The following is a 26,562-nucleotide window of genomic DNA, read 5'->3' as shown; positions in this document are numbered from 1 at the left end:
TTTGCCTTTACAATAAAATTAATTGTAAAAGCATGCATGTTAAAGGCATGATTGTTGTGAAATCCTGCATGGTAAAGGTACTGCACATTAACGGTACCTGTGTGGTAACGGCAGTGTTGTAATGGAGGTTTCCCTCAATTACACCATCTTTTACTTCCTTGTCCCTCCTGCTTCTATCTTCTCCACCTGCACCACGATGGCCTCCCAACAATGTTGCCACCCTAGTTCAAGGTATATTTTTTTGTACCACCCACTCTTGCAACTGTGCCATTTTTCCTACTTGTACTGGAAATTTAACACCCCCTACTGGTGGCAAAGTAACCTTTAAGCAGCCCAAAGCCTTATAACACACCAAGACCATTCTACATTTGCAGGAATTATTTAATGATCAGTTTGCCCCGCCTAGCTATTCTGGCACATAATGATGATGTATTGGAATATTTCATTGATTCCGGTTCACAATTGCCTGTAGGTTATATTTTTTTTAGCTTATTTTCTGGGGAGAGAAGGGGGGGGGATTATGCTGGAAGTAACACTGTTTGGGCCCACTTAGCATTTACAAAATAGTCCAACCAATCCTACATTTCACAGTACCCTGTCCTGAATGGTGGGGGACAACAATCACCCTGGAAAGAATTGAGTTTGCAAGTCAGGCTCCTTCGCACTGAGCAGTGTGGTGTTGGTTTCAACATTTTTATTTTACAGAGTTTTATATAGCGCGAACTTGACCCGACTCGGGTATCAGAGCGCTTTACATAGCATCATTCGCATTACATGAGGACACATTTATTTTTGTTAGGCACGGGGAGATTAAGTGATTTGCCCAGAATCACAGGATGTTCAGCGTCATTGTCGAGACTCGAACCCAGTTCCCCAGATTGGAGATCAATCGCCCTAACCGTTAGGCCAACACCTCTCCCAATGGCTTTCTTTTGTTCTCAGTCCTGTCCTCAATCAGTCAAACAAGGCTTGTATAGCACTGTTAATCACCCGTGAGGGTATCCAGGCACTGTGGATCTTGCTGCAGAGGCTCAGTCAAACAGCCAAGTCTTGAGTACTTTCCTGAATTCCGGTAGCGAGTATGAGGTCCGGAGAAGGAAACAAATGTCGTTCAAGGCCCTGGCAACAAAGGTAGGAGAAGGAGCTTCCTCCGCTGAGATTTTGACATATGTGAGGGGTGTGAGCGAGGTGAAGGGAGGCGGAGCTCAGGTGTCTAGAGGGTTGGTGAAAATTCAGGTGGTGGTTAATGTATGCTGGCCCTTGGTTGTGTAGGGCTTTGTATGTGAGGATCAGCATCTTGAAGTGGCATCTCATCTGGATTGGGATCCAGTGGAGTTTTCTGAGGTGGGGGGGGGTCATGTGGTTCCACTTGGGGGAAGTTGAAGATGAGTCTAGCCGTAGTATTCTGTATGCTCTGTAGTCTCTTTAGGAGGTGCGAGGAAATTCCTGCGTAGGGTGTGTTGCCATGTCCAGCTGGCTGCAGACTAAAGATTGGGTGACAGTACTTTTGATGTTGACCGGGAGCCATCTGAAGATTTTGCGGAGCATGCAAAGAGTGAGGAAGCAAGCAGAGGAGCCGGAGTTAATCTGTTTTTACACAATGAGCTTGCTGTCCAGAATGATGCTGAGATTGTGGGCAGGGTCTGCTTGTGTAGGTGAGGGTCCTAGTTCTGAAGGCCACCAGGAGTCATTGTACGGGAAAATGTTGTTCCTGAAGATTAGTGCTTCAGTTTTATCAGTGTTGTGTTTCAGGCAATTGTCTTTCATCCAGTTGGCGATGCTTCTCATACACTGTGGAAGGGGCTCTCGTTTTGGAGGGCTCTTTTGATAGCGAAAGGATAAGCTGGGTGTTGTTAGGGTAAAAGATGATATGTAGTGCGGGGGGCGGGGGGTTGTTGTTCTCTAGGTGTTCCATAAGTTGGCGGTAGATAGCTTTTTTGAGGACCTTAGAGGGGAAGGGGAACAGAGAGATGGGGCGGAAGTTCTTGAGTTCGCTGGGGTTGCCGGGCGGTTTTTTAAGAATGGATCTGATTGCAGCGTGTTTCCATTCATCATGGAAGGTGGCCGTGGTGATGGATGTGTTGAAGATGGTAGTGAGTTTGTTGCTGATCAACTCGCTCTCAAGCTGAAAGATATGGTGGGGACACCGGTCCATCGGTGCTCCTGAGTGAACGGAGTTCATGAGGTCCTTGGTGCTTTGTGCGGTGAGTTGGTCCCAGGTGAATAGATGTGGTGGGGGTTTGCCTCTGTGGGAGCGCTGAGGCTAAAGTTGTTGACTGTGGTGTCTAGGGGCTCAAAGTTTTTGTAGCTATCGGAGATCTTGTCCTGGAAGAAGTCGGTCAGGGTGTCGCAGAGTTCCTGGGAGGGGTTGGGGACTCTTTAAAGTCTGAGGGGGTTGGAGAACTCCCCAATGATGTTGAATAGTTCTTTATGGCTAACTGTTGTATTCACCAGAGGCACTCGATCACAGCACAATACATATGGTGATGAGGTAATCTAGAAGTGATTCATGTATTAATATGTCTGTGGAGGCTGTGGTAGTGGCCTCACTCTATCCCACACATCCAGTAGAAATTATCAAACTGCTTTTTTTCACCTGCATTTGGCATCATATTCACCAGCAACAAAAACGAAAGTTCTCGATGGCCTTAATGACAAAATGAGGTTGGGACCCAAGAAGTAGTGCTGGAACAATATTCAGAGGGGGAGTGCTGCCACCAGTATGACTTTACTGAAGTCATATAAGGACTGTGAAAAATCCAAGCATCACCCAAAGAAGAAGTGTAGCAAATGAACTAAACCCATTCAGCAGGATAATGGTATGTTGTTGTATGTAGGCATACATGCATATTGGAGTTCACAGTCGCATATAAATTACAAAATCATGGTATGGTAGCACACTCTAGTTTAAATGCAGCACATTTTACATTGAAATGGCCACTAAACCTGTACAAAAATGCAGTTGTGTTGGAAAAAAATACAGCGCACAAAAGACAATTCAATGACAATTGGCTTCAGCGAATATTTATCATTTGTGCATTACCTAGTAAAGATTCTTGATTTGTTTTGCTCCTATTAACATCTGTGTCCTTCACACTTCAATATTGGAAAACAACATGCTCCATTTGCATTTACCTAACAGCCTATATATTTTGAAATGTACAGAGTTCATTTACAGATATTTACATTTTATTGTGTGCTAAAAAAAAACGCATTCTGAAGTGGATCCTTTCACATTTCCCGAATCCCAGAAAGATTGTCATATAGTTCAGTTTACAAATTGCTCTCAATTTGCAGTTAAAGTAAGAAAAGTATACACCAATCCCCATGTTGAAAATAAGCAGCAATTTGTCAGAATACTTAAGTCTGTCATTCGAACGCACAGGAACTGAGACACAATAAAAAACACATCTTTATTGCCGATTTTCCTTCTGAAACTTAGCATAATTATTTTGGGGGTGCTTCAGCACTCCCACCGCTCCTACTTCCAGAAACTATGCACCCAAAGGTGTCAGTTTTCCATGCTATGTCCTCTCATTCCAGAGCAATATCTCTAAATGCCAATCTGATGCTAGAGCAGTATTAGGAACGTTCACGTGCTACAAAATCCAGTGGTTGCAGTGGATGGTATCTATTAGGAATGACGTTTCAAATCTATTTTAGCTTTACCTGCACCCCTAAATTTTTATCGCAAAACAACCATTCCTGAGCCTGATGTGCCTCTGGTTGAAGGTGAAGGGAGAGGGCCTCCTATACTGTGAAGCCAAGGAAGTGGGAGCCAGCATGTGCTTTAATTGATGGAGTCTTTTGAGGCTTCCTGGGCACAAAGATTTATTATTTTTGGAAAATAATGTAAGAGCAGCTAAGCTCTGGAGTGTGTTTTTCTATTGCAAACTATAAAAAAAAAGGATTGCACTAGGTACATTCTGATTGTGCATTACTAAAAATGTTTATTTCTAAAGCACTTGTTTTTTTATTTAAAACACAAACAATCTATGCAGATTTGGAGGCAGTCTGTCTTGTAATGTGTATAATACAATTTTAAAATAATAACTTGCATATTCACAGTGCTTTCAGTCACTGGCTGGGACCTCAAATCACAACAAATACTCAAGATTCCGTTTTTTGAGTATTTGGTTACACAGACATCTGCAGTGATCGCATTAACAAATTGAGTTTTCATAATGTAAAAGAGTGCATTGTCCATCAATTACTTTAACCTGCATTTACTTTTCATTTACGGTGTGGGTGTATATTTCATATGTATTTACCTGAAGGTGAAAGGCCCCACTTCACACAGACTGAGACTGCTCTCTTTGCTCATAGGAATATAGTTCCCTTAATTTTTTGTGCACTTCATCACTAAGGACGACCCTCCCGGAAAAGGCATTTGCAGGGGTCTGTATTCATGAATAAGGTTCTACCTAAACAATGAACAGGAGTGTAGACCAGAAGAAACACAATGGCCTAGTCAGAAGACACCTCGCACAACGTCAAATCTGGATCGGATTATAGTGGTTGTCTGCTCCCAAGGAAGGGTCCTGTCCTTTAAAAGGATGAAAATGCCCCACTGGCAGGTTCTGACTGGATGGTACCCACTGAGAATACCTATTGGCCCATAATCTCTACACAAACATATCAGTGTAACAACAGGCATGCAGTATGACTCGGGGGGGAAAACAGGCAAAAGGATAAAAGACGAACATTAGATTGGAATCTCCCTCTGAAGGATTACTCCCAGTTACAGGTAAGTATCAGTACTTCAGTGATCAGGGATTCGAGTCACTGGGGAACTGGCTTCAAGGGCCACAGAACAAGTTATAAGGATTAGTACGTATAAACTAAATACCATGTGCCACCCCGACGTGAGAGGAGTACTAGGAGATGCCAAATCAGCCTTACCAGTCTTATGTGTGGAGGTTATCACAAGCATCTGACCGCCCTGGGTACCAGTCAGAGGCCGCAGGATGCCAAGAAGACAAGTAGCTTGGAGGCAAAAATACAAACACAGAAACTGGGAGGAGAAAAGGGAGAGGCCATACACGTGAGGGAACCAACAAGGGCGACAACAACAAAAGTGTGAGAACACAAAAGTAGGATGCAAACTAAAAGTAAGAAGAGAGCCACAGCAACCAAGCAAAGATGTGTTGCCAGGCTTCTGCTCCATATTGTTTTACCATTAAAAACTGGTTCTACCTAATCTCATCAGGAAGTGCACCCTAAACCAGGAAATACGCACATAAAAGCAAAACTCAATTGTGCAGTCTAGTGTTTATGTGGTTTTAGTTTCTATAAGCCTGTTCTCCTTAGTTTTATTCCCTTCCAATCTTACGCTTAATCCTGTGCCTGTGCCGTATGTGAATCCTGCCACCTGCATGTACCAAGAATAATCACCAAAAGTACACAAAGTTAAAGGAGATGGTAGATCAAATGTGGAAGTCAGCTGTCAAGTAGGAATGCATTCAAAACAACACCACATTACACTTTATTTGTGATTTTAGTGACAATGGCTCAAAGTAAATATCCACAATCGCCCTGAAAGGTAAAGAGTTAGAAGAGAACAATAACACTGCAACTGAAGAGTGAGATATCAATGACTGGGCATTTGACCACTCACTGACAGCGTTATGTGAGGAAGTCGTTGTCACGAGCATCTGACCAGGCATGGTACAAGTCAGAGGCCGCAGGACGCCGAGCAGACCAAGTTTCAGGAAGAGGTCGAAGTCTAAATATCGAAGATATTTATGGAAAATTATGTGAATTAATCAAAATGGATAAACCTTGGAAAACAAAAGGCATCGGTCTATGCTCTTAGATTACTCATGCTTGTATTGTGGACTAAGCCTTGTGTGAACACAAAGTAGCCGAAGGATCACCGAGTGTGCACTGGTGAAGATCAATTAAAGAGGAAACTGTCAGAGAAATGGACAGGCTGCATGAACCCAGCAGGCCTAATCTGGTTACAAATGGTAAGTCTCTACTGTATTACAGTATCGATTTAAATTTCCAAGCAGGCAAAGAAAAGAACATAAGAAATATCATGTTTGGTTAATACATTCTGCTTAGCTTTACAACGTTTAAAGACTGCCAGAGATCTGTAAACAAAGAATAGAATGTGCAGCAAACTGGCCTTTCTTTTTCTAAATAAAATAAGAATCATAGAAATACAGAAACAAATAAAGGAGTGTAAAGACAATAATGATGCATGTTGCTAAAAATGTGTGGGCATTAGCAAAAACGAGGATTCAAGAAATTACCAGTTAATTGCAATTTGTTTTATCGGCACAAACTTTTTTTTATTTAAACAAGAACAGCTCTACATGTCACAATACCCAACAGTCTTCAATTATTTGATAAAAGTAAATCAATCATAAGTGACTTACCTGTAACACAGACTGAGCAGCATCACATCTTTCATAAACCTGCATGTCTTTTTAGCTTCGGCCACCCTAAAACCAAATCCAGAACTGCATCTTAATCCGTAACAGTCGGAATCGTCAATGGGAGTGATTACACAAAGCTATGCTGATTTAAAATCGGATAACTCCGAATGGGAGCTGATAATTTATGGAAAGTGAATTATGGCGGATTTTGAGGTAGGCAAGGAAATCTAAACTTTGCCACTGTTCGTCACGAAATCCATATTCACCAATGTCAAATACCATAGAACCTCTCATGACAATTCTTCGTCTGCAGAATCCACCCAAAAACTAATAGTTCCTAAAGTAATATATCCCTGTCCATGGTGTAAGAACATTAATGTAGATCGTGTACACGTTTTTGGTTGTCCAATATTGATCTTTTTGTTGACGAAATTTTTCGTTTATTTAAAGGTTAACATTGAAAATAAACTCCAATAAAATGACAAGTCGGGGGCGTGGCTAAGATGGCGGCCTGACCGGACGTGTTCCCCGAGGCTCCCCGGCCCTGAACCCCGTATAGCCTTCCTCACAGAGCGCATTACCCCTTTCACTGGAGGACGGCGAAATGGCGGCCGTGAGAGCTCAGCACCCGGAGTGATCCCGGCGTTCCAGTGGCCCAGCATAGCACAAGCGACGTGTCGGGGGCTGCTGCCGCTGCCCTCGGAGCGCCGGACGGCCTGTTGCGATCCCCCGCGGCTGGCACACGGCCGGGACTGACTGCAGCGGAGCCCCGGGGCGGCCCGACGGACTGCTCCAGCACTCGAGGCCCCGGCTTTGGGCCTAGCTCCTGCGGTGGCCTCTTCGTCCGGAGGGGTCGCGGGCTCCTACAAGCAACGTCCCACCCCCTGGTCAGATTGGTGGCTACTGAACCAGACGCCTGCTAGCGCTGAGGAGCCCTGCCTGAGACGGGACAGAATGACACGGACAACGAAGGTGACAGGGACCTGGGATTTGGCAGCCGACCGGGACCTGGGTCTAACGGAGCTGAAAGCCGCTACGTGCCGCTCCTTGGGAGGCGGAAGGGCGGTCGGCCCCGCACGTTCCCCATAAGGCGCCGGACTCCGAGCCTACAGGTGAGAGGCGCGCGCCCCCGGCTTGCCCGACCGGCGGTGTGCTGAAAATTGAGGCCCAGGCTTCGGGCCTACTGAGGAGGTGCTGCGGTGGCCGTCTGGAGGAAGAGACGTCACACCGTATCGGCGCCGGGGGTGCTAGCCTTGAGGGATGTCCAGTGGCTGTGGCCTACAGGGAGACCTGCCCCGGGCCTGACTCGGTGCACATGGGACTCTGCTGCATGAGTCTCGGCTACACGGCTGGAACCTCGGCGGTCACCCCTTGTGCCGGGGGCCTCTGGGAGAGGCCAGAACACCCCTGAGGACTCGGACAGCTGCCCCCCCGAGCCCGACGCCCAACCCGGCTTTCTGGCTGAGGGGACCACCGATCTACACACGCGGCTACCCCCACGGCTCCGAACCCTTGACGCTAGCGTGAGGGCAGGGGCACTCACTCGTAGCCGCGACAGGGGCATAACGGACTTGGCAGTGCACCGACCGACCGTCGGCCCCCCGACCGGGTTGTGCTACCCATCACCGCTTCAGAGGCTTGGATCCGGCGCCCTCCCAGATCGCGACGCACACCCGCGGGTCTACCGGACCCCATCCCCTTAACTGTGCCCTACAAAGCAATTCGACCGGCCGGACACTTGAGCACCTGCGGTGAGGAGGAGGGACAGCTACCAGCAGGGGAGCCGCGCTTCCCCTCGGCCGGCCTTTGGCCTGTGTGAACACCTCCAGGCCGCGACAGACGCTCAAGAGGATTGCGCCGAGGTAGGAGGGACCCGACGCCGCCTGTCCCCTACTTCTTGGCCTGGGCCCCGGTGGAACTCCCGCTTCCCCTGCGTGACTGGGGGAGAGGCCCCCTGTCCCACCCGGCGCCCCTTGGTGACCGAGACATGGCCAACGCTGGACGCAGAACCGGTCGCACGATACCAGACATGCTGGCTAAGGGCGCGCTGAAGGGGGATAAGTCCCGCACACCCCATATACCTACAACTACGGCCAACACCCCGACACAGGATGATGGAAGTGCCCCTATCGCAAAGGCATTCCTGGAATCCTTATTCAACACCCTGCGCGATGATTTCACAGCCCTGAAGCAAGAACTGGCAAGGGAGCAGCGAGAATTGCGCAGAGATGTGGATGGCCTTGGTGAGAGAGTAGCCGCCATGGAAGAGACTGTCCAAGCACGTAGCGAGGAAGTTGAATTCTTACGACAGGAGGTTCTCCAGCTCCGGGAACAGCAGGTGGACCTTCAGGCGCATACGGAGGACCTTGAAAACCGCTCCCGAAGAAATAACATTCACGTGCGAGGTGTTCCTTTGAAAGCCGAGGGGAATAGCGTGTCCTGCTATCTGCAGGAACTCTTTAGGGAGACTCTCGGAGAACCAGCCGACTTCGAGATCCGCATTGACCGTGCACACAGAGTGGGCCCTACGAGACAAACCCCTGCACCTCCGCCGGACATCCTGGCCTTTCTACCGGACTTCCCTCTGAAGGAACACATTCTGAGGGAGGCACGCCAGAAACAACCTCTTAGCTTCAGAGGCCACTCGGTGGCCTTATTTCAAGACCTCTCGGCCATCACACTACAGAAACGGAAATCTTTTCGTGCAGTCACGTCCTTCCTCCAAGATAAAGGAATACCATACTCGTAGGGTCATCCATTTCGGATTATCTTCAGGTGGCAGGGAGCCCAACATCAGATCCGTTCCTTCCGTGACACGTGCACTTTATTGGGCATCGACATTGCGGAGGACGACTCGCCAGGAGGAGCATCACAACAGCGGGGGCGCGAGGGGCCCTCTTCATCGCAAGCGGATGGGTGGCAGCAGGTGAGGAGACGCCGCCATCCCAAGAAGAAGGGCCTCAAACCTGACCCAGAGACGATGGCCCTGGAACAGGCAGCAGCTATCCAAGAGGTGGTCAAGGACACATCAAGCCCCGAATGACGCATCAAGGTTTGGGGGTTGATTTAACGCATACTTTTCGCCGGAGGGGTGGGGGGGGGGGGAGCCGCTAAGGCTGCCACTACCACACACTCCTCCGAAGTGACCCTCCACTGGTCTGGGCTTGACTTGAGACTGGGGGCTGCAGGCCGCCGGTGCCACGTTTTCCCACTACTGACTTTACCTATGGGCCTCCACGGACTTGTGACCGGCCCGGGAAATTTTGTTCTTGGGGGGTTTGCCAGTTGGGGTTAGGGAGGGAGTCATGCGGGAGTTGGGGAGGGGTTTGGGGAAAGTCCAGAGCTCAATTCTTGAGCACCTACACTGGTTACATCTCGCTGATGTCTGACTATGCCACTAGGGGGGTAGCCCTCCCTCTCACTGCCAGGGACCGCGCACTAGACACCGTAGCTTCTGTCCACCACCTCACATACCATGATGCCACACACCCTTAAAGTCTTAACACTTAACGTGCGGGTACTCAACAACCCGGTCAAAAGGAGGGCAATTCTTTCTTTTTTGAAAAGCACACACGCGGATATCTGCCTCCTCCAGGAGAAGCACCTGCTAGCCCGGGATTGTCACAGGCTTCGCTCGCGAGCGTTCCCGGGACAATTCTTTTCCTGTGGGGCCACCAAAACAGCTGGAGTAGCGCTTCTAGTAGCGAAACATTTCAAGGGGGAGGTCCTACACAAAATAGCAGAGATAAGAGGCCGGCTTCTAGCGTACCGAGTGGCCTTAGGGGCAGTGACTTATACCATCGGCTCTCTGTGTGTCCCAATGAGGGTCAGGAGAAATTCCTACACACTGCCCTCACTGACATAGCGGCGACCTCGGATAGACACATCATAATAGGTGGGGATCTGAATGTAGTATTTGACACATCCTTGGACCGGTCTTCCCCGCGCACCTTCCACGCCAGAGGTCTGTCGACCGCTTGCACTGACAGGCTTCGGGATCTCGATCTCCATGATCTGTGGCGGCAACAACATCCAGGGGAAAGAGAATACTCCCACTACTCAGCGGCACACAAATCGTACGCATGTATAGATCATCTTTTGGTGACCGGACCGGTGAGTTCACTCACTTTGTCGGCAGACATGGGAGTCATATCCTTGTCGGATCACGCCCCGGTCTCTATGACCGCTGCCATCCCGCAGTCTCCTTCGACTCAGAGTGTGGCGACTCCAAGACACGCTACTTCACAGACAGGATGTGGTGCAACAGGTCCAGGAATCCATACATGATTTCCTGCGACACAACGCGAAGTCAGACACCGCACTAGCAACCCAATGGGCCGCATTGAAAGCTGTCCTTCGCGGAGTATTTATTGCAATCTACTCGGCGGACAATCGACTACGAGCGGAAAAAAGAGAGAAACTCACGCTAAAGGTACAGGAACTTGAACGCATGCACCAGCGGACCGGAGCACCCAGAGTCTGGAAACAGCTCAAGGTGGCAAGGGGTCACCTAGCAGCCCTCGACACTGATCGAGCAGAGTATGCGGCGCTCAGGCTGAAACACGCCTATTACACCGGCGGGGATCGATGCAGGCGGTTGCTGGCCAATCGACTCCGCTTGGCCCAGGCAACATCAGAAAGTGAAGGGCATTACGCGCACTGATGGGTCTACCGCGCTGGAGGACGCACAAATAGCCGAGACGATCCGTGACTTTTATGCTCACCTGTACGAGGGCACGCCTCCGAATGTCACTGCAGCAACTCGATATCTGGACTCGGTCACACTCCCATCTTTGGCACAGGAACAATCCGAATGGCTCGAGAGAGAGACATACGCACTGAGGAGGTGGCCGCTGCAATAGCGCGTCTTAAGGTGGGGAAAGCACCTGGTCCGGATGGCTACTCCTCTTCCTTTTACAAAACCTTCTGTACCACTCTAGCGCCATTGCTCACTCGCCTGTTTAACTCATTCGCAGACCCGGGAGCCATCCCACCGGATCTCCTGCGGGCCTCTATCTCGGTCATTCCAAAACCAGGGAAGGATAGAACCCGATGTGGGGCATACCGCCCAATCTCCCTTCTTAATGATGACCTTAAATTGTACACTAGCATTCTTGCCACACGTCTAGCAGCCCATCTACCAGTCTTAGTGGATCCCGACCAGGCGGGCTTTGTTCCTGACCGCCAGACAGTTGACAACACAAAGAGAGTAGCACACCGGATTGAAAAAGCTTCCCGGATCCCTGGGCAATACATGATGTCAGCGGTCGACGCAGAGAAGGCATTCGACCGGGTCCACTGGTCTTATCTTGAATTGGTCCTTGCTAGGTTTGGGGTGGGGGAGAAGTTTCGAGCCCTGATCTTCAACTGCTACAACGCGCCCTCCGCGGTGGTGAGAGTCAACGGCTATACCTCGACTGCGTTCCCCATCGAGAGAGGGACGAGACAGGGGTGCCCCCTGTCGCCCCTACTCTTTGCCCTCTACATGGAACTCCTCGCTTGTCGAATTCGACAGCGTCAGAAGGATCTGGGCATCAAGTTCGGTGGCGACTTTCATGCCATCGGCCTCTATGCGGATGAAGTCCTACTTGCCCTGGACCATCCGCGGACGGCGCTGCCGGCGTGCGTAGCTGAGCTTGAGGCATTTGCGGTAGTGTCCGGGTTCAAGATGAATACGGACAAATCTATAGCCCTGGACTTGTCTCTCACGGACTCGACTCGAGCTTACCTACAGACCCTTTTGCCAGTCCAATGGGCTACAGACACGGTTCCATACTTGGGAATCCAGCTCGCCCCGACCCTGCCTCGAATGGTCACTGCCAACTACACTACCTTGCGCACTCGCATGCGAGCGGAGATAGACCGGTGGAGACATCTTCCTCTATCCTGGCTGGGCCGCATAGCGGCAGTGAAGATGACCATCCTACCGCAAATTTTATATCTCTTCCGCGCTCTACCACTACGACCCCCGACGGGCTGGATATGACAAACCCAGTCAGACCTTGCCAACTTTATTTGGCAGGGTCGGAAAGCCCGGCTGAAGAGGACGCTTGCCACCTTGGCTCCGGAGGAAGGAGGCTTGGGTGTCCCTGACTTGCATAAATCCTACCAGGCAGCCCAGCTGTGCTATCTGGTGGAATGGAGTAAGTGGGAATCCGATAAACACTGGCTCTTTCAGGACCAGGCAGTGGCCAGGCGACCGCTGCAGGAGATACCGTTTCTACCCCGAATTCATAGGCCGCCCAACCTCTATTCGTCCTTAATCACTCGGGGTCCCCTGGAGGTCTGGGATGCGACTAACATAACTTATGGCTTGACCACATTTCCCTCTCCCCTCACCCCCCTGGTGGATAACCCTGACTTCACTCCCGGTGCGGCTAATGGGGTCTTTGCACATTGGAGGCCGGCAGGTTGCCGCTTCCTCTATCATATCTACAACTCAGAAGGGGTTCTCCCCTTTCAGCTTTTTAAACAAGAATATAATTTCTCCGAAACTGAGCGCATGAGATACTTGCAGGTGCGTCACTGGGCGTTGCAGCCGCAGGTGCGAGAGACAGCCAATAGGAAATTCACTGCATATGAACGTTGGCTATTCTCACGCACTTCCAATTCCAAACTCATCTCAGACCTTTATAAACTGATTCAGACACCAACCACACATATCTACAACCCGGGCAGGGTACGGTGGGAAAGAGAACTGGGTAGATCCCTGAGTCATAAAGAATGGGGGAACATCGAATACAGAGCCAGGCACTCAGCGTACCACATGGGTCTCACAGAAACACTCACGAAAGTATCTCTATATTGGTACTACACCCCAGAGAGGCTATCCGAAATGGACCCCTCCAAGGATAAGCTATGCTGGAGGGGCTGTGGACACACAGGGACTTTGGTACACATCCTATGGGACTGCCCGTTCCTCCAATCATATTGGACACACATCTTAGATGAAGTGGACACGCACTTTCGGACCGAACTGCCCCGCTTTCCTGCCTATATCCTGCCTATATCCTACTGGGCCTCCCCAAGGCACTAACCTACCCACTACGCTCTCGTAGGGGCCGTCAACTGGCAATAGCTCTTGGGTCTGCTATGCAGAACATCCTTGTCCACTGGCGTACTGCTACTATTCCTACTACCACAGGTTGGCTCCACCGGATGTGGCATGTGTTGGGCATGGAGAAGCTATCACTCACTGCAGTGGGGAAAGGGGAACAATTCGAGGAACTCTGGCAGCCCTTTAGAGCGCTACTACTGACTGAATTTACAGAGATAACTTGTCCTAAATATCTCCGATTGTTACGCCTGACGGCACCCATAGCTACGGAACCCTAGATGCCTGCGGCATGAGATGTTTCGACGTTGAACCTTCGAACTGTAGGGAGACGGATGGGAGCTCTGGACTGGGGTGGGGGGATGTTGGCAGGGGAGGTTGGGTTGAGGGTGGGGGGAGGTTGTTCCTGGTTTTTTCTAGTTTTTGTATCTTCTTGGTTCAGTGCTTTTTCATCCCCGACAGGTTGGACATTGCTGTCACTGCCAGTATTGAACTAAGCGTCCTGCCTCCACTGAGGATTAATACTTATCTCTGGTGTAACCACGCTGATTACTGTACTATCTTGCACTGCCTTACCATAATAAAAAGATTTAAACCTAAAATGACAAGTCTAATTCTCACTGGTGTTACCCAATTATCCCAAACATTGCATAAGGCACTAAAGTATTTGACCTGGGTAGCGATAGGGATGTTAGTCTGATTAATCACGCCATTTGAAGGAAGAAATTCATGACTTTCCCTCACACAACGGCTGGGGCAAATACACAAAGTTACATCCCTGAAAAGAGCACATGGTAATCAGAAATAATCTATCAGTAGCATTCCATTAAAGACCTTTTGCAGGCAAATCAAGAATGGACTAAATCACTTATTGTTTTATTGTAATATATATTCATTTGGGTGGTGGAAATGTAGAACTTGCCTGCAGCTACTTTGTCTTCATCCTTGGACTCTTAGCTGTATATATCATACCATTAATTTAATGAACTAGGTCTAAAGAAAACCAACTGATTTCGCCTTTTGTTGCAGTAGGTTTTACAAGTTACGCGTGTATCTATGAAAGATATACATTTCAGAACAACTGTTACAGGTAAGTAACATAGCTCTTCTGAGGCATGAACCTTTCATATTCTCCAATGCTCTCATTTAGTAATAAGTAAACATTTACTGTAATAACTGGCAAGGAGAAAAGGACATAAAAGTTTTGTTCTTGAGTTTTGACCAGTCGTGGCTCGCAATACACGAGGTGGGGGGGGTCGAGCAGGGGTGGGCGGAGGTTTAAAATATATATATTTTTTAAACGTATCTCACCAGGTCCCGCACCGCCTCTCCTGGGCCTGGTCCCTCGTTTGGTGTTTTCCTGCTCCTGAACAGGAACAGGCATGCGCCCTCCCCTCCCGTAAGCCAATGACAGAGTTGTAATAGGTGCAATCAGCGCCCAGCCGGGCGCCTGTAGGGAGGCCATTTTCTCTATGTAGGCTTCAGAGGGCCGACCAGTCAGGGTACTCTGAGTGGCAAGCCACTCCTCCCCGACCCGCCCGCCCCTAACCAGGCATACTCTCCCGCCCTCCCCCAACCAGGCATACCCTGCCTTCTGCTTTATTGCAGTGCGATAAGCAGAAACATAAAATGGTATTTAAAATACCATTTTATGTTTGTGCTTCAAGCACTGCGAGAAGCAGTGTGGGAGGATGCTCCTCCGCCCTATTGAAGGAACAGCCCCTGGGTCTTGACCTATATAAACATAAGTATGCGCGTAGGAATACAAACTGTACATTTCACTGAATATCTACTGACTTTCAAGGCACATTTCTTTCAATCTCAGCTTACACTATTTCTATGCAGCATTGCTTCAGTGGCAGTTTTACTGCATTTTGGCTGTATCTGATTGTATCCTAGGATTAATAGGTGTCTTGTTAGCCACTTGGGATTCCATGTACAGTTTTAAAGCATATACATGGACATCAATTTCAAACATTTGATTTCAAAGCAATGCTGTGAAATACAGAACATGCAACATTTATATCCTAGAAAAGAAGCTGAGAAGAAGCACAATTATCTAATGTCACTAAAAGGAAAGAGAGGTGTGAGCTTGAGCAGGTTAAGCTTGATTTCCGACAGGAAGTCTGTTTCAGTTTAAAAACTAAGTTTGAAACAGGGCTAAAGTTTACGAAAACAAGTGCACAATATGGCCAGGGTATTTTCTTGTTTTCAGGACTACGAAACAGCCGTATAAGGGTAAATATGCTTTACCAGCACCCATATTATAACTAGGCTATCTGGTTTCCGGTTTAAACCTAAAACAACTGATAAAAACCCACTGAAAGGAAAATAGTCATCACCAGTGTTAACATATTAACACTAAAAAAATCACCTTTGCAACCACAAACTAAGTGCCCTTCAGAGAAAGTAAAAGATGTGTGAATGAGTCATTTTTATTGCTTCCTGAAGGGGCCAATATAATGTAACCTTTTTGTAAAACATAGCAGCAAGAAAAACTGGGCTAACATTATTCTGCTTGAGTTTTGTTGTTTAGGAATGTCACTAAAGCAGTTTTGTGGTCTTTGGTCTAAAGATGCAGTGTTTAGAAGCATGTTTTGGGTCTTATTTAGTTATTTTATAAACTGTAGAGAATTGGGAAATATCAAAATCCTATATGATATTTTGGCTACCTTTGATTTCACTGATAGGTAAAATTACTGGTTTCATAAGAATCTTTCCCAATTTGTACAATCACATTCACCCACAGACAGAGAATGGGTGAAATCCTTTGATACATCAGCCCCATTTTCTAGTGAGTCAGTATAGATTGTAAGTGAATTGTCAAACACCGCAGGTGTAAACATTCAATGCAAGGTGTAGTGACAGGTATATGTGAAAAGAATGTTGTCACCAAGCATCGGAGTTAGAGGTGAAAACATGACACCAGACATTTGGTAAACATGGAACGCAGTGTCACTTGGAATGCTGCTGAACAAAGTCCCTACCAAGTTCAATAAAGATTAGAGTGATATTGTTTGTATTTGCAGTAATTCAGCTACGTATATGAAAAAGTTGTATGATGGCCTGTCAAAGTCGATACCCGAGTGAAGTGCTTCCCAGTAAGAGATCCTTGTCAGTTGGTAGATGGTATGCTGAAAGGATCTTTACAATATTCAGAGTTAATGAAGAATGCTAATGACTTTGCAGTCCATTCTGGTGCACTGTTTTGTTATGCCCGGGAACAAAAATGCTAAGATTTCTCATTTTGTGCTTTGTGTGGTATCAAAGAAAGAGTCATATTAACTGTGTCTTTTAGCCGGTGGTTCTCAGTCCTGGAGGCTGTGAATACCATATTATCCAAGTGGCGACCGTTTACAGATTTTTGCTCAGTGATGATGCCAAAGGCAAGAAATGTGATTATCTTCAGTCACTTATTGATAGTGATGTGAAAAAAGTTAAGTCTACTGCATGCTTAGGTTTTTACAGGAAAATGTGACTGCTGTAGTGGACATAATCAAAACACTAGAGTCTGAAAACACCCCTGTCTACAAAGTGTTCAGCCTAATTGGTGTAGATGTGAAATATCTCCCTGAGAATAGGATGGGCGACACATTTAGTGACTTTAGCACTGAAACATTTTCCATATTAGAATTCTTGCTACTTGGTAAGCAAAGAAATGTTGAAGAGCAATTCAGGAAATTTTATTTTACAGTCTATGGGAAATGGCTTGCAATGATGCATAGAAATGTCCCTTCACCAACCATGGCATTGATGTTGATGAAGCCTCACTGAGGTACTCTGCATAAGTTCTAGATCCCTTCTTAATTTTCTCCAGACTTTGAAAAGTACTGCTTCATTTTTGACCGCTACAATAACTGAGGGCATATGTGCCCAATTCAACACATATGTTGCAGACGTTGTCCTAGAGAATCACAATCTTCGGGTGCACCAGTATTGGCATGGAAAGCTATGTCATTGGCCAGAGTTAGCAAATTGTGTACTGGCTGTTTTGGCGTTGCCCGTCTCAAGTGCCAATGTTGAGAGGACCTTTTCACAGATAAACATTTACATTAGAAGGAAAGAGCAAGCACACATGACCAAAGGCTCACTAAAGAAGTATTGTATGGTGTACTACAATAAGTTTGATCTGTAAAAATGTATTTGGACCTCATATATACCCTGTGCACAAGCTCTCTATACACATGCACTATCAGTGCAGAAAGCAAGCAATAATTAAAATTAAATTAAAATTCCATAAACACCGGAAAAACACTGTTTCTATTCTTTTAATTGCAGGAAAATGTGTAACCACTGATAACTACTACTTTTTCAGGTATTGAAAACCCCCCACCAGAATTGACCAAAAATAGAAACTGAAAACAGAAAAGCCTAATTATGACTAATAATCTAACCAATGAAATGTTAAACTTGTTATCGCCAAGAAACCATACCATGCAGTTAAACTAAATAATGTAGATATACTAGGTTTCATAGTGGTTAATAGACCCAAATGGGTCGAAAGTCCAGAAGGAACTGAATGTAGCAATAAGGTAAAATAGATGCAATAACAATTAAATTATTTTTACATTTACCGCAGACACAAAATATTGACCTGAAAACTTGCAAAGATAGCATTCCAGGCTCCCATCAAAATATCCACACAATTGGGAGGTAATTTCAGTAGCTTAAGCCCATGACAAAGCCATACTTGTACCCCACTTCCAACACCTTTTCAGTGCAGTTTAGATCAAGCAGGCAACCAGATACTCAAGATCAGCCACCCAAAATGTGCTGGCTACCTGGCAGAGGTCTAGCATTTTGGGAGTAGATCCCTCAATTTCCATGCCCTTCCATCTGAGAAGAGCGCCAGCCACCCTTTACCATCTAAGACAAATATCTGCCACATTTTATTAGTGAAACAGGATGAATGAAGCGCTCTGGACAAAATCCTTTTCTGCTCGCCCTATGTCTCCATCTGTTCTCCTCCTGTTTACCACCCTGCGCTTGAGTGATCACTCAACAAATGACCATACAACTAAATACCATATAAGGCTGCTTAGTTCAGTGATGGCAGCTTCAGATTTGGCTTTTGCTTGTTATTTAGAGTAGTAATTCCAGTTTGTGTGGCAACATTTTGAAAGTCCCACAGACATTAGTAGGCATGAAAGTTGTGAATAACTTACCAGCAACAGCTGGTGTACTTGGGAGTTTAGGGCACAGCAGATTCCTGCCAGCAGCCCACATTTGTGAATTAATGGATGGGTCGTAGGGCATAAGCTGCTTGTGTGAAAGAGGAAAGTGCTCTCATCATGTTTTGTTTCTGAAGACAGAGAGAACGGGATTGTGCTGCAACCCTCAGGTTTGCAGTTGAGTATTTATTCCCAGCACTAGAGGCACAAGGAATAATTTAGCTTGCTTTTAACACGTGTAGCATCTGTTTCAATAAATGCAAACAAAAGTAAATGTCAGGGCACCCAATGGATGGCTCAGACATGGAATACCTAAATTCAGGGAAAGGAGAGAACTGCGAGCAGATATACCTGATGCTAACACTTTGCTGAAAATGTTCTCCAAAAAGTCATTCGAACCATCAATCAGGCATCCTGCCACCTACTTTGGCTAACATGTGTCTAAGAAACCATATCGCAAGCAGGCCAACACATCTCCAGATTTACCTTTATTTCTATTCTCTGTGCACAAAACTACCAAACCCCATCCTGCTGGGGGTGAGTGTGCGTAGAAGGCAGGTATTATACTATATTAGCACACACTAGCCTTACTGAAGGACAACTGCAGTTGGGATCAACCTGGTACTAGATGACGTTCCTGGCATACATGAGACTATACATATAATGACATTTGGGGTAAATGTTGCCTTGACAGTATGTCCCATGTGCTGATTCACAATTTGTAGTTGAGTTTTGAGGAAAGACTAAAACATCAGAGCGGTTGGCCTTTCAGGTGTAGCTTTTCAAGGTCTCGGATCCTCTTCTATTTTTAAGCATTGCAGTTATGGTGAGAGTGCACACATAAGATAGCAGTTGACGTGGGCCTACCAATTTTAACTTGTATCAAGGACTAATGGCAATTTCCTATTAATAGTTGACGGGCTGTGACAGTTCGTGAGAAAGTACCACAGTAATCTTTGGTTTTCAACCGGACATAGAATTATTCAAAACTGGTGTTGAGCATTTGATTCGCACTAGGATTAAAGCAATGTCATCTAGTGCTACCAATCGAAATGTTTGATTTGACATGCCTCACTCTTTCTGAGCTAACGTCAGTCAATGAAAAGCATTGCCCTTAGGGGCCCGTAACCGATGCAGCTAGGTTTTTTTGCTTATGCTCACTGTGCCTAAAGAAAGTGCCCGTCTAAAATGCTTAGCACTTCTCCTAAACGTTTTGACTTTTGAGACAAGAAAATGTGTTGATTAGCTTGCTCAGCCAAAAACATGTACAGTCTGGTTACAGATGAATGTCATCTTTCTTCTTTCTCAAGATCTTAGTCTCAGGGACCTATGTAATCTCTTTCTTTCAGGAAACTATTGATTCCCACTGAAGACCTATTTGTAGAATATCATATATTTGTGTCCTGCCTTTGCCTAGTAGAACTCACTTATATTGTGGTTGCTGGCGGGGCACCCCGTTTGCCAATTCCGTCATTCACAGATATTTTTCTTTTGTTAATAAACCTCTTAAGACTTGAGTTGCTGTAAGTACAGAGTGTCTTTGACACTTCCCTCCTAGAATTCCCACTTACGCCAACTCTCCTAATTGTAGCAATACTGCCACTCTTTTCATTTCTTCTCTCCTTCAGGACACTCTTGGTAATGATGTTAAAGTGGTAAGAAGGAGGAATTAATCAACATGAATGTTGCCATGCTCCTAATTGGTACAAAAATACTATGTCTGAAATGGGATGGCAGTAAAAAGCTTTGATTTTCTTAAGTAGAATTAGATGAACATTACAGAATGATGTACTGATAGGAATGTTGGGTTTGATTCCAGCATAAAACTCGATGACATAACAGAGAATGCCAGGCTAGGAGAGATATCCAGCCCCTCTGTAAGTGTGGACAAGCTTGAAGCAGGTGCATGTGAAGCCTTGGTTTAACAGGGTTTAGATTGAGAACAAGTGCTGTCACTCACTCTTTATTAACATTAGGACAGTCTCTCAGAGATGGATGCCTACCAATAATGGAATATGATAAATCCCTTGGAGAGAGGTGAATGGTCAGAGTACATGAAACTGAAGGAGGACTCACAATGCTCATCTGACTATATAATTAAAAAGTGTGAGAAGTTGGCCTGATGTATGATGTCTCCAGTTCTGGGGGCACCTTATATCAGTCCAAACAATCCCTTATGGTGGTGGTTGTAAGTCAACCTTATAGACAAGCTATCCTGGAGGTAGAATGGACTAAGCAGCCTAAAGGCTTAACTCAAGAGGACATGTGAAGCCAGCTGTTTTACCATATGCAATCCTGTAATATCAAATGAAAGGACACCACACAAGTTATATATTATAAAAATATATGTATTTATTCTCAGAATAATCCCCACTACTCTTTTTTTTTTTTTTTTTGCTCATAAAAAGGACAGTCTCTCGGAGATGGATGCCTACCAATGATGGAATATGATAAATCTCATTCTCATCTATATACTGCTAACCACAGTTTACATAGCTATAACTCAGTGGCCGTGTAGAGTGGCGGTTGGGTAACATTAAAATATGGCGAGCGTGATGCTCCAAAAACTCACCATATATGTTGCACAGCACTTTCTGGCCCTCGTCCGGAATGTCTCTCCTCATTGGGATCGGAATCCTGGACTCCACAAGCAGGAAATGGAATGACTTTCTTCCTGCTCTTCTAACGCAAAGTCAACCAATCCTGGAGCTGCTCTTGTGCTATGTCCAGTATGAGAGAAGCTCCAGGAGTGGTTGGAGCGTGCTACCCTGTGCTCATTTTGAGACTGGTTTGAGACAAGTTTCACAGCCATTTGATTGCTGGGTCTGCAGTGTGCATGTTGGATTAGACGGCGTCGACAGCTGGCCAATCCGATATGCGCACTGTAGACCAGTGCAGTTAACCTGCATTTGTAAGATTCAGCCCCACAGCGCCAGCGGTGGCAAACTAAAAAGCCGTTCATACGCCATTTTATTTATTTGCGTTTGCCAGTTGCGCTCACATTAGGTGGGTGACGCTCCTCCGCCATTTAGGAGGAGCCTCCCCTATGTGTGCATGGGTAATAGGTTTGGCTCCTGTGGCAGCTCAGAAAACATTGGGATGAGGTCAAACCTGGTAGAACCAGCTCAAATTGAGTCCTTCCAGACAGAAAAAGACAAATGCAACTGAGACTAGAGCTGCAATCCCAATTCGAATAGTCAGGGTGTTGAGTTGTAGCCCATGATTAAGTGTACCAAATACTGTTATTAGATAAACATAAATAGCACAAAAGCATCTGCGGTGTGCAGCAAGTGAATGGGTCTTCATCTATGAAGAAGTCCTATATCTCGGTGCTACGCCAGGACCATTGCTGAAAACTAGCTCCTCACATTGTCAAAGATACAGATGTTCCGAGAAACTGGTTTATACCCCACTTCCCCCTGCAGCTTCTGTCAGAAGGGACAGCCATCCATCATGTCCTTCTGGCAGATGTGAGAGTTACCAGAACTGGTGGTGGAAAATCTGTTCATTCTCATTGCTCAAGCTCCGACTGTTGCAGATGACCAATTTTTTTCCTTCACAGTCACAACAAAGTTCTTACCTGTGTAATGGTTACAGCAGAAATTGTTATCAGTGCCTTCAAGATCTCAACTAGCAAACTTTGATGCTGCTCTTCTTTTTTTATGTAGGGGTTTGTTATTTTCCCCTACATTGCGGTAAATAGGCCCAGGGCTATCAAATTACTGGATGTGAGGGTACTAGCTGTGGTATGTTTTCTATTACGGGTGGAGATCGGTTATCATCCCGTACACAAGGGGGATAAATTGCCTTAAATATAAGCAATGGGCTTCAATGAGTTCTCATACAGAAGTGTCAAGTCATGCCCTCAGGTTGATTCTTCCTGGTGCCCACAACTTAATTTTGTGTGTGAATTAGTACACTTGAAAAAACACACTTTAACCTAAAAAAAAGAATTATGTCTCTCAAGATACGGGTGATCTCTCAATCAATGGTGATAACTATTGAATGTGTCAAGGCCAAAACTTGGGAGATGCCTTACATCCAAGGTGCAGCAGGTAGATGTATGATTTCAGCCAGAGACTATCATAGAGCCCAAGAAGTCAAAGTTCTCCTTTCAGAGGGCACAACACATGCCTGGATACTCACCCTCTGTAAACTTTTGTTTGAAGTATGATGAATTGGTATTTATAAAGTGTATTTATATATAATATGTTATTGTTTTTAAAAATGTATGTTTTAAAGACTTTGTCCAAACATTAATAAAGTATGAACTGTACTGTAAAATTCAATAGAGGGGGAAAAGAGCTTCAAACGCACTGTCCTCTCCATCTGAAAGTTACTGCTAGTATATGTTTGCTCCCCCCATTTTTTCTGTTAGTCTAGCTGTGTTCCTGAATTTGGTGTTTTTTTATCTTGAAGTAACAGTAAACTCGACAGCAGTATGGCTTACTGCAAGATGGCATGCGAGTCTCTTGCCTGTCAATGACCACTATATTTCGCAGGCATAGTTTGACTGGTGGTTTCTCTGTATCGCTCATTGTGTGATCCTCATCCTGTTTTGTGCCAAAGAGGAGCTTGTGCACAGACCAGTGTTCCAAATTGTGCAATAATTAGCACACATTGGAATTTTTTAGTTGTGGGAATAACGAGCTATTTTCCCCCGGTTGAGAATGGTTCGCAAAACAATAATGTGATATGTCCTGCCTTCTTCCAACCTGCAGTAATGACCACATCTCATAAATAATCAGTGGAAAAATGTAGTAATGTTTGATTCCAGAAAACAAAAAAATGACATGTAATTCCTACCTTTCAGCAGGCCCGGTTCTAGCAGGGGGGCCAAGTCGGCCAGGCCCACCCAAACATGACCTTTGGCCCACCCAGTTACAGCAGAAGAGGCCACGGAGAAGGTCCCTCTTAAGTGCTTCCTTAATTTCAACGTCTGAAAGTCGAAATGTTTTTTCCACTGTCTATAAAACTGAAATTGAGTGGTGTGTTTTGGGGGGTAGAGGTGGGTGAGAAAACAGATTAACAAGGTAGAGGTGGGTGAGAAAACAAATTAACAGGGAGAGCTGAACTACTATTACACTCTGCTCAGAATCCTGGTGCTGGTGCTAAAGCCTAGCCTGCTGGAAATTAGAATAGTTAGGCTGTTGAGTATAGACATCAGTTCTTACTCTTAAATAACTCTCTAGACGCACAGTAGGCCCGTTTGGAAGAAGATATCATGAAAATCTTGGGTGTGTAGGCTGCATACAGAATTGACAAAAATTGACCCCGAATTGGCCCAAACAAACTCTTGGCCCATCCAGATGAAAAGTCTTAGAACCGGGCCTGCCATTCAGCAGTAAAACCTTGAATGGAGTTATTGAGCGGATGAGCCCTGATACTACCGGTTTTCAGAGGACTGTCCTGGTGTTCCGGAGCTTCTCTTAATTTTGAATACATGTCCCAGTTTTTGGGACCAAGGTCAATTCATTCTGCAAGCGAGAATTGCTCTTGTTCAGGGCAGCGCAGAAAGAGGTTAGTTGCATCAGTGGCGTAACAAAACTTGAGGGGGGACCCCTGCAACGTCCATTGAGACCCCCCCCCCACTCTCTGGACATGCAGCAGCAGGGGGGAGACAGAGTGAGGAGGCGGGCAGGGGGGCTCGGGTTGGAGGTCCTGCCATAGCTAATGTTATTCAAGCTTAGCGGTTAAATGTGTGAAAATATATATATATATATATATATATATATATATATATATATATATATATATATATATATATATAATATCGGAACAGGCCAGACACCGGTTTTTGCTTCTCAAAAGCAGGACACCCTAGTTATAGATCGCATCCTGTGGCATCGGTGTTTACAGGTGCAGCAAAACTCTCACTCAAAGGCAAGGCCTAAGAAGTGTTGACATCCAAACAATACTACTGGTTACCCTTCCTGCAGTGCGATGAAGGAAATATTCGCAGTGGGTAATAATTAATCAAGAATCACGAGAAATAACGATGTGAGTTAAAATACCTCTGCGAAGTGAACGCCGCAGGAAAACCTTCACAACATGTTTCAGTCTTCTTAACACAGCGACAGATACTCGCTCCAAACGATGATAGGCTGATTTTCCATTTTCAATGGTAGTTCAGAACGTAGCCACCAGGTGGCAGACGATACACATATACGAACCTTTGGGCGCCTAGGGCTGCCGAATGTTAATGTTACTGAATGACGTTTAGTTTATGTTTTTTTTGTTGTAAAAGCTGTCGCTGCAATCTGCAGACAACGAGAGAGTGGAAACTTCCTTACGTTACCTCCACCTTCCCGTTTAAAGCGCATTGAACTTTGAAGCGCTTGGCTAACTCACCTGTGAGAGTGATGTCGTCATCGTCGTCGTCGATGACCTGCTCCTCGGCCACATCCAGGGAGCTCTCGGTAATCATGTCATTGGGGTCATCGGTGCAGGTTAACCCCGAGTAACTGTGCAGGATGTCAGCGCTGGGGACATGCTCCACGATGACGGCCGGGAAAATGGAAGGGTCGCCCAGCTGCGAGACGAAAAAAAAATAGGAAAGCACGTTAATACACAAAAGTACTGGAAACAACAAAAAACCTTTTTGACTTTATGCTTTTTGCATCATTCTACATCGACGAAGTGAACTTAGTCGGCACTTAGTTAAGTCTCACACATAGCTGTCATAGTAAAAGTCTCTAATAAACGAAAGTACCAGATTCCTTTGTCACCCTGTAGTCGTAGACTTGATAAACCAAGTGGGGGAAATTTCGTGATTACAATGATTGAAGCACTGTGTTAAGGATGATATGAAGTCTTCTGGTAACCAGTGGCGGGTCCTACGCTAAGGCGGAGGAGCATCGCCCCACTGGTCAAAAGGAAAAATAAAATGATAATATTCTAACCTTATTATCGTTATTTTATGTTTCCTATCGCAGTCTGTGGCCGGTGCGGGGCTGGCCATAGCAGGGGGAGGAGTGGTTTGCACTCCCGAACTGCTCATGACGGATTGGCCGGCCCTTGTGGGTTGGCCAAGCAGTCATGCGCACTTTGCATGTTCCCCACCAGGCTGCATTACACAGCCTGGTGAGGAACATGCAGAGGCTCCCAGTCCCCATCTGGGCGCCAAACCACAGCACTCGGACCAATCACAACGCTGCATTGCAGCGTTGCGACTGGCTCAGGGGTGCCTGTGTGCCCAGGGGCTTCCTGCTGGATTCAGGAAGAAGGAGGCGGCGCTCCGGGGAATAAAGAAGTTGAAACGAAACTTCCAGCGTCAGTGTGGTGTATTTACATTATTACAATGGCGACGAGGGTTGAGATATAGACCCCACACACGACACACGCCGCGGAAAGGCTACGCGGGCTTGCATAAGCGCGGCAGGCACCCGGAGCGTGGCAGAGGAGCCGAAGGGGCACAAGAAAAGAGCGCGAACACACGCCAGCGCTCCAACACGGAATAAACAACGAACAGAGCGGACAAGAAGACAAGAAGTGAGACAAGGAGCATCTTTCTGCGGGAAAGGGCTGAGGACACGCAACCTTCAGCGCTGTGCAGAGCTCTGGGCGCAGGGAAAAGCCATAGAGCCACAAAGTGGTACACCCCATCCCTAGCTGTCGAGAAGGTGTGCCCGGCAACCTGGCGCAGCAGCGGTCAGGCGAAGAAGCGCCCAGCTCGACGAACCCAACCAAAGGGAACAGTCTACAGGCATTACCAGGTCCCTCAGGGAGAGAGAGGGGAGAAGATAGCGGCAGTGATCGCAGTGAAGGGGACGCAACTGAGCAGCATACGCCGGGGAGCCCACCTGGCCGGACGATCCCCATTCCGGCGAATCGGAGAGGTGCACCCAAGATGGCGGTCCAGTCTTCTTCTCTCACCCAATTAGTGCCATTCCTGACAAAGTGCGGAGAACCGGAGATGAAATGGGAAGACTGGAAAAGGTACTTCCCTAACTAT

General features: G+C 46.4%; 1 protein-coding gene across 8 annotated transcripts in view; it reads right to left on the bottom strand.

The window, feature by feature from the left end:
• Positions 1-26,562, bottom strand: part of ELF1 (E74 like ETS transcription factor 1) — a 526,009-nt gene that overhangs the window by 106,353 nt on the left and 393,094 nt on the right. For all 8 annotated transcript variants that reach the window (XM_078657401.1, XM_078657393.1, XM_078657397.1 and 5 more), the window contains one exon: positions 24,960-25,140. In XM_078657401.1, coding sequence (XP_078513527.1) covers positions 24,960-25,140 — 181 coding nt within the window. The remainder of the gene's footprint in view (positions 1-24,959; positions 25,141-26,562) is intronic.

This window comes from Lissotriton helveticus, chromosome 8 (assembly GCF_964261635.1).
Source record: "Lissotriton helveticus chromosome 8, aLisHel1.1, whole genome shotgun sequence".
In the NCBI taxonomy this organism is placed as follows: Eukaryota; Metazoa; Chordata; class Amphibia; order Caudata; family Salamandridae; genus Lissotriton; species Lissotriton helveticus.
This window is presented reverse-complemented; position numbering and strand designations above follow the sequence as displayed.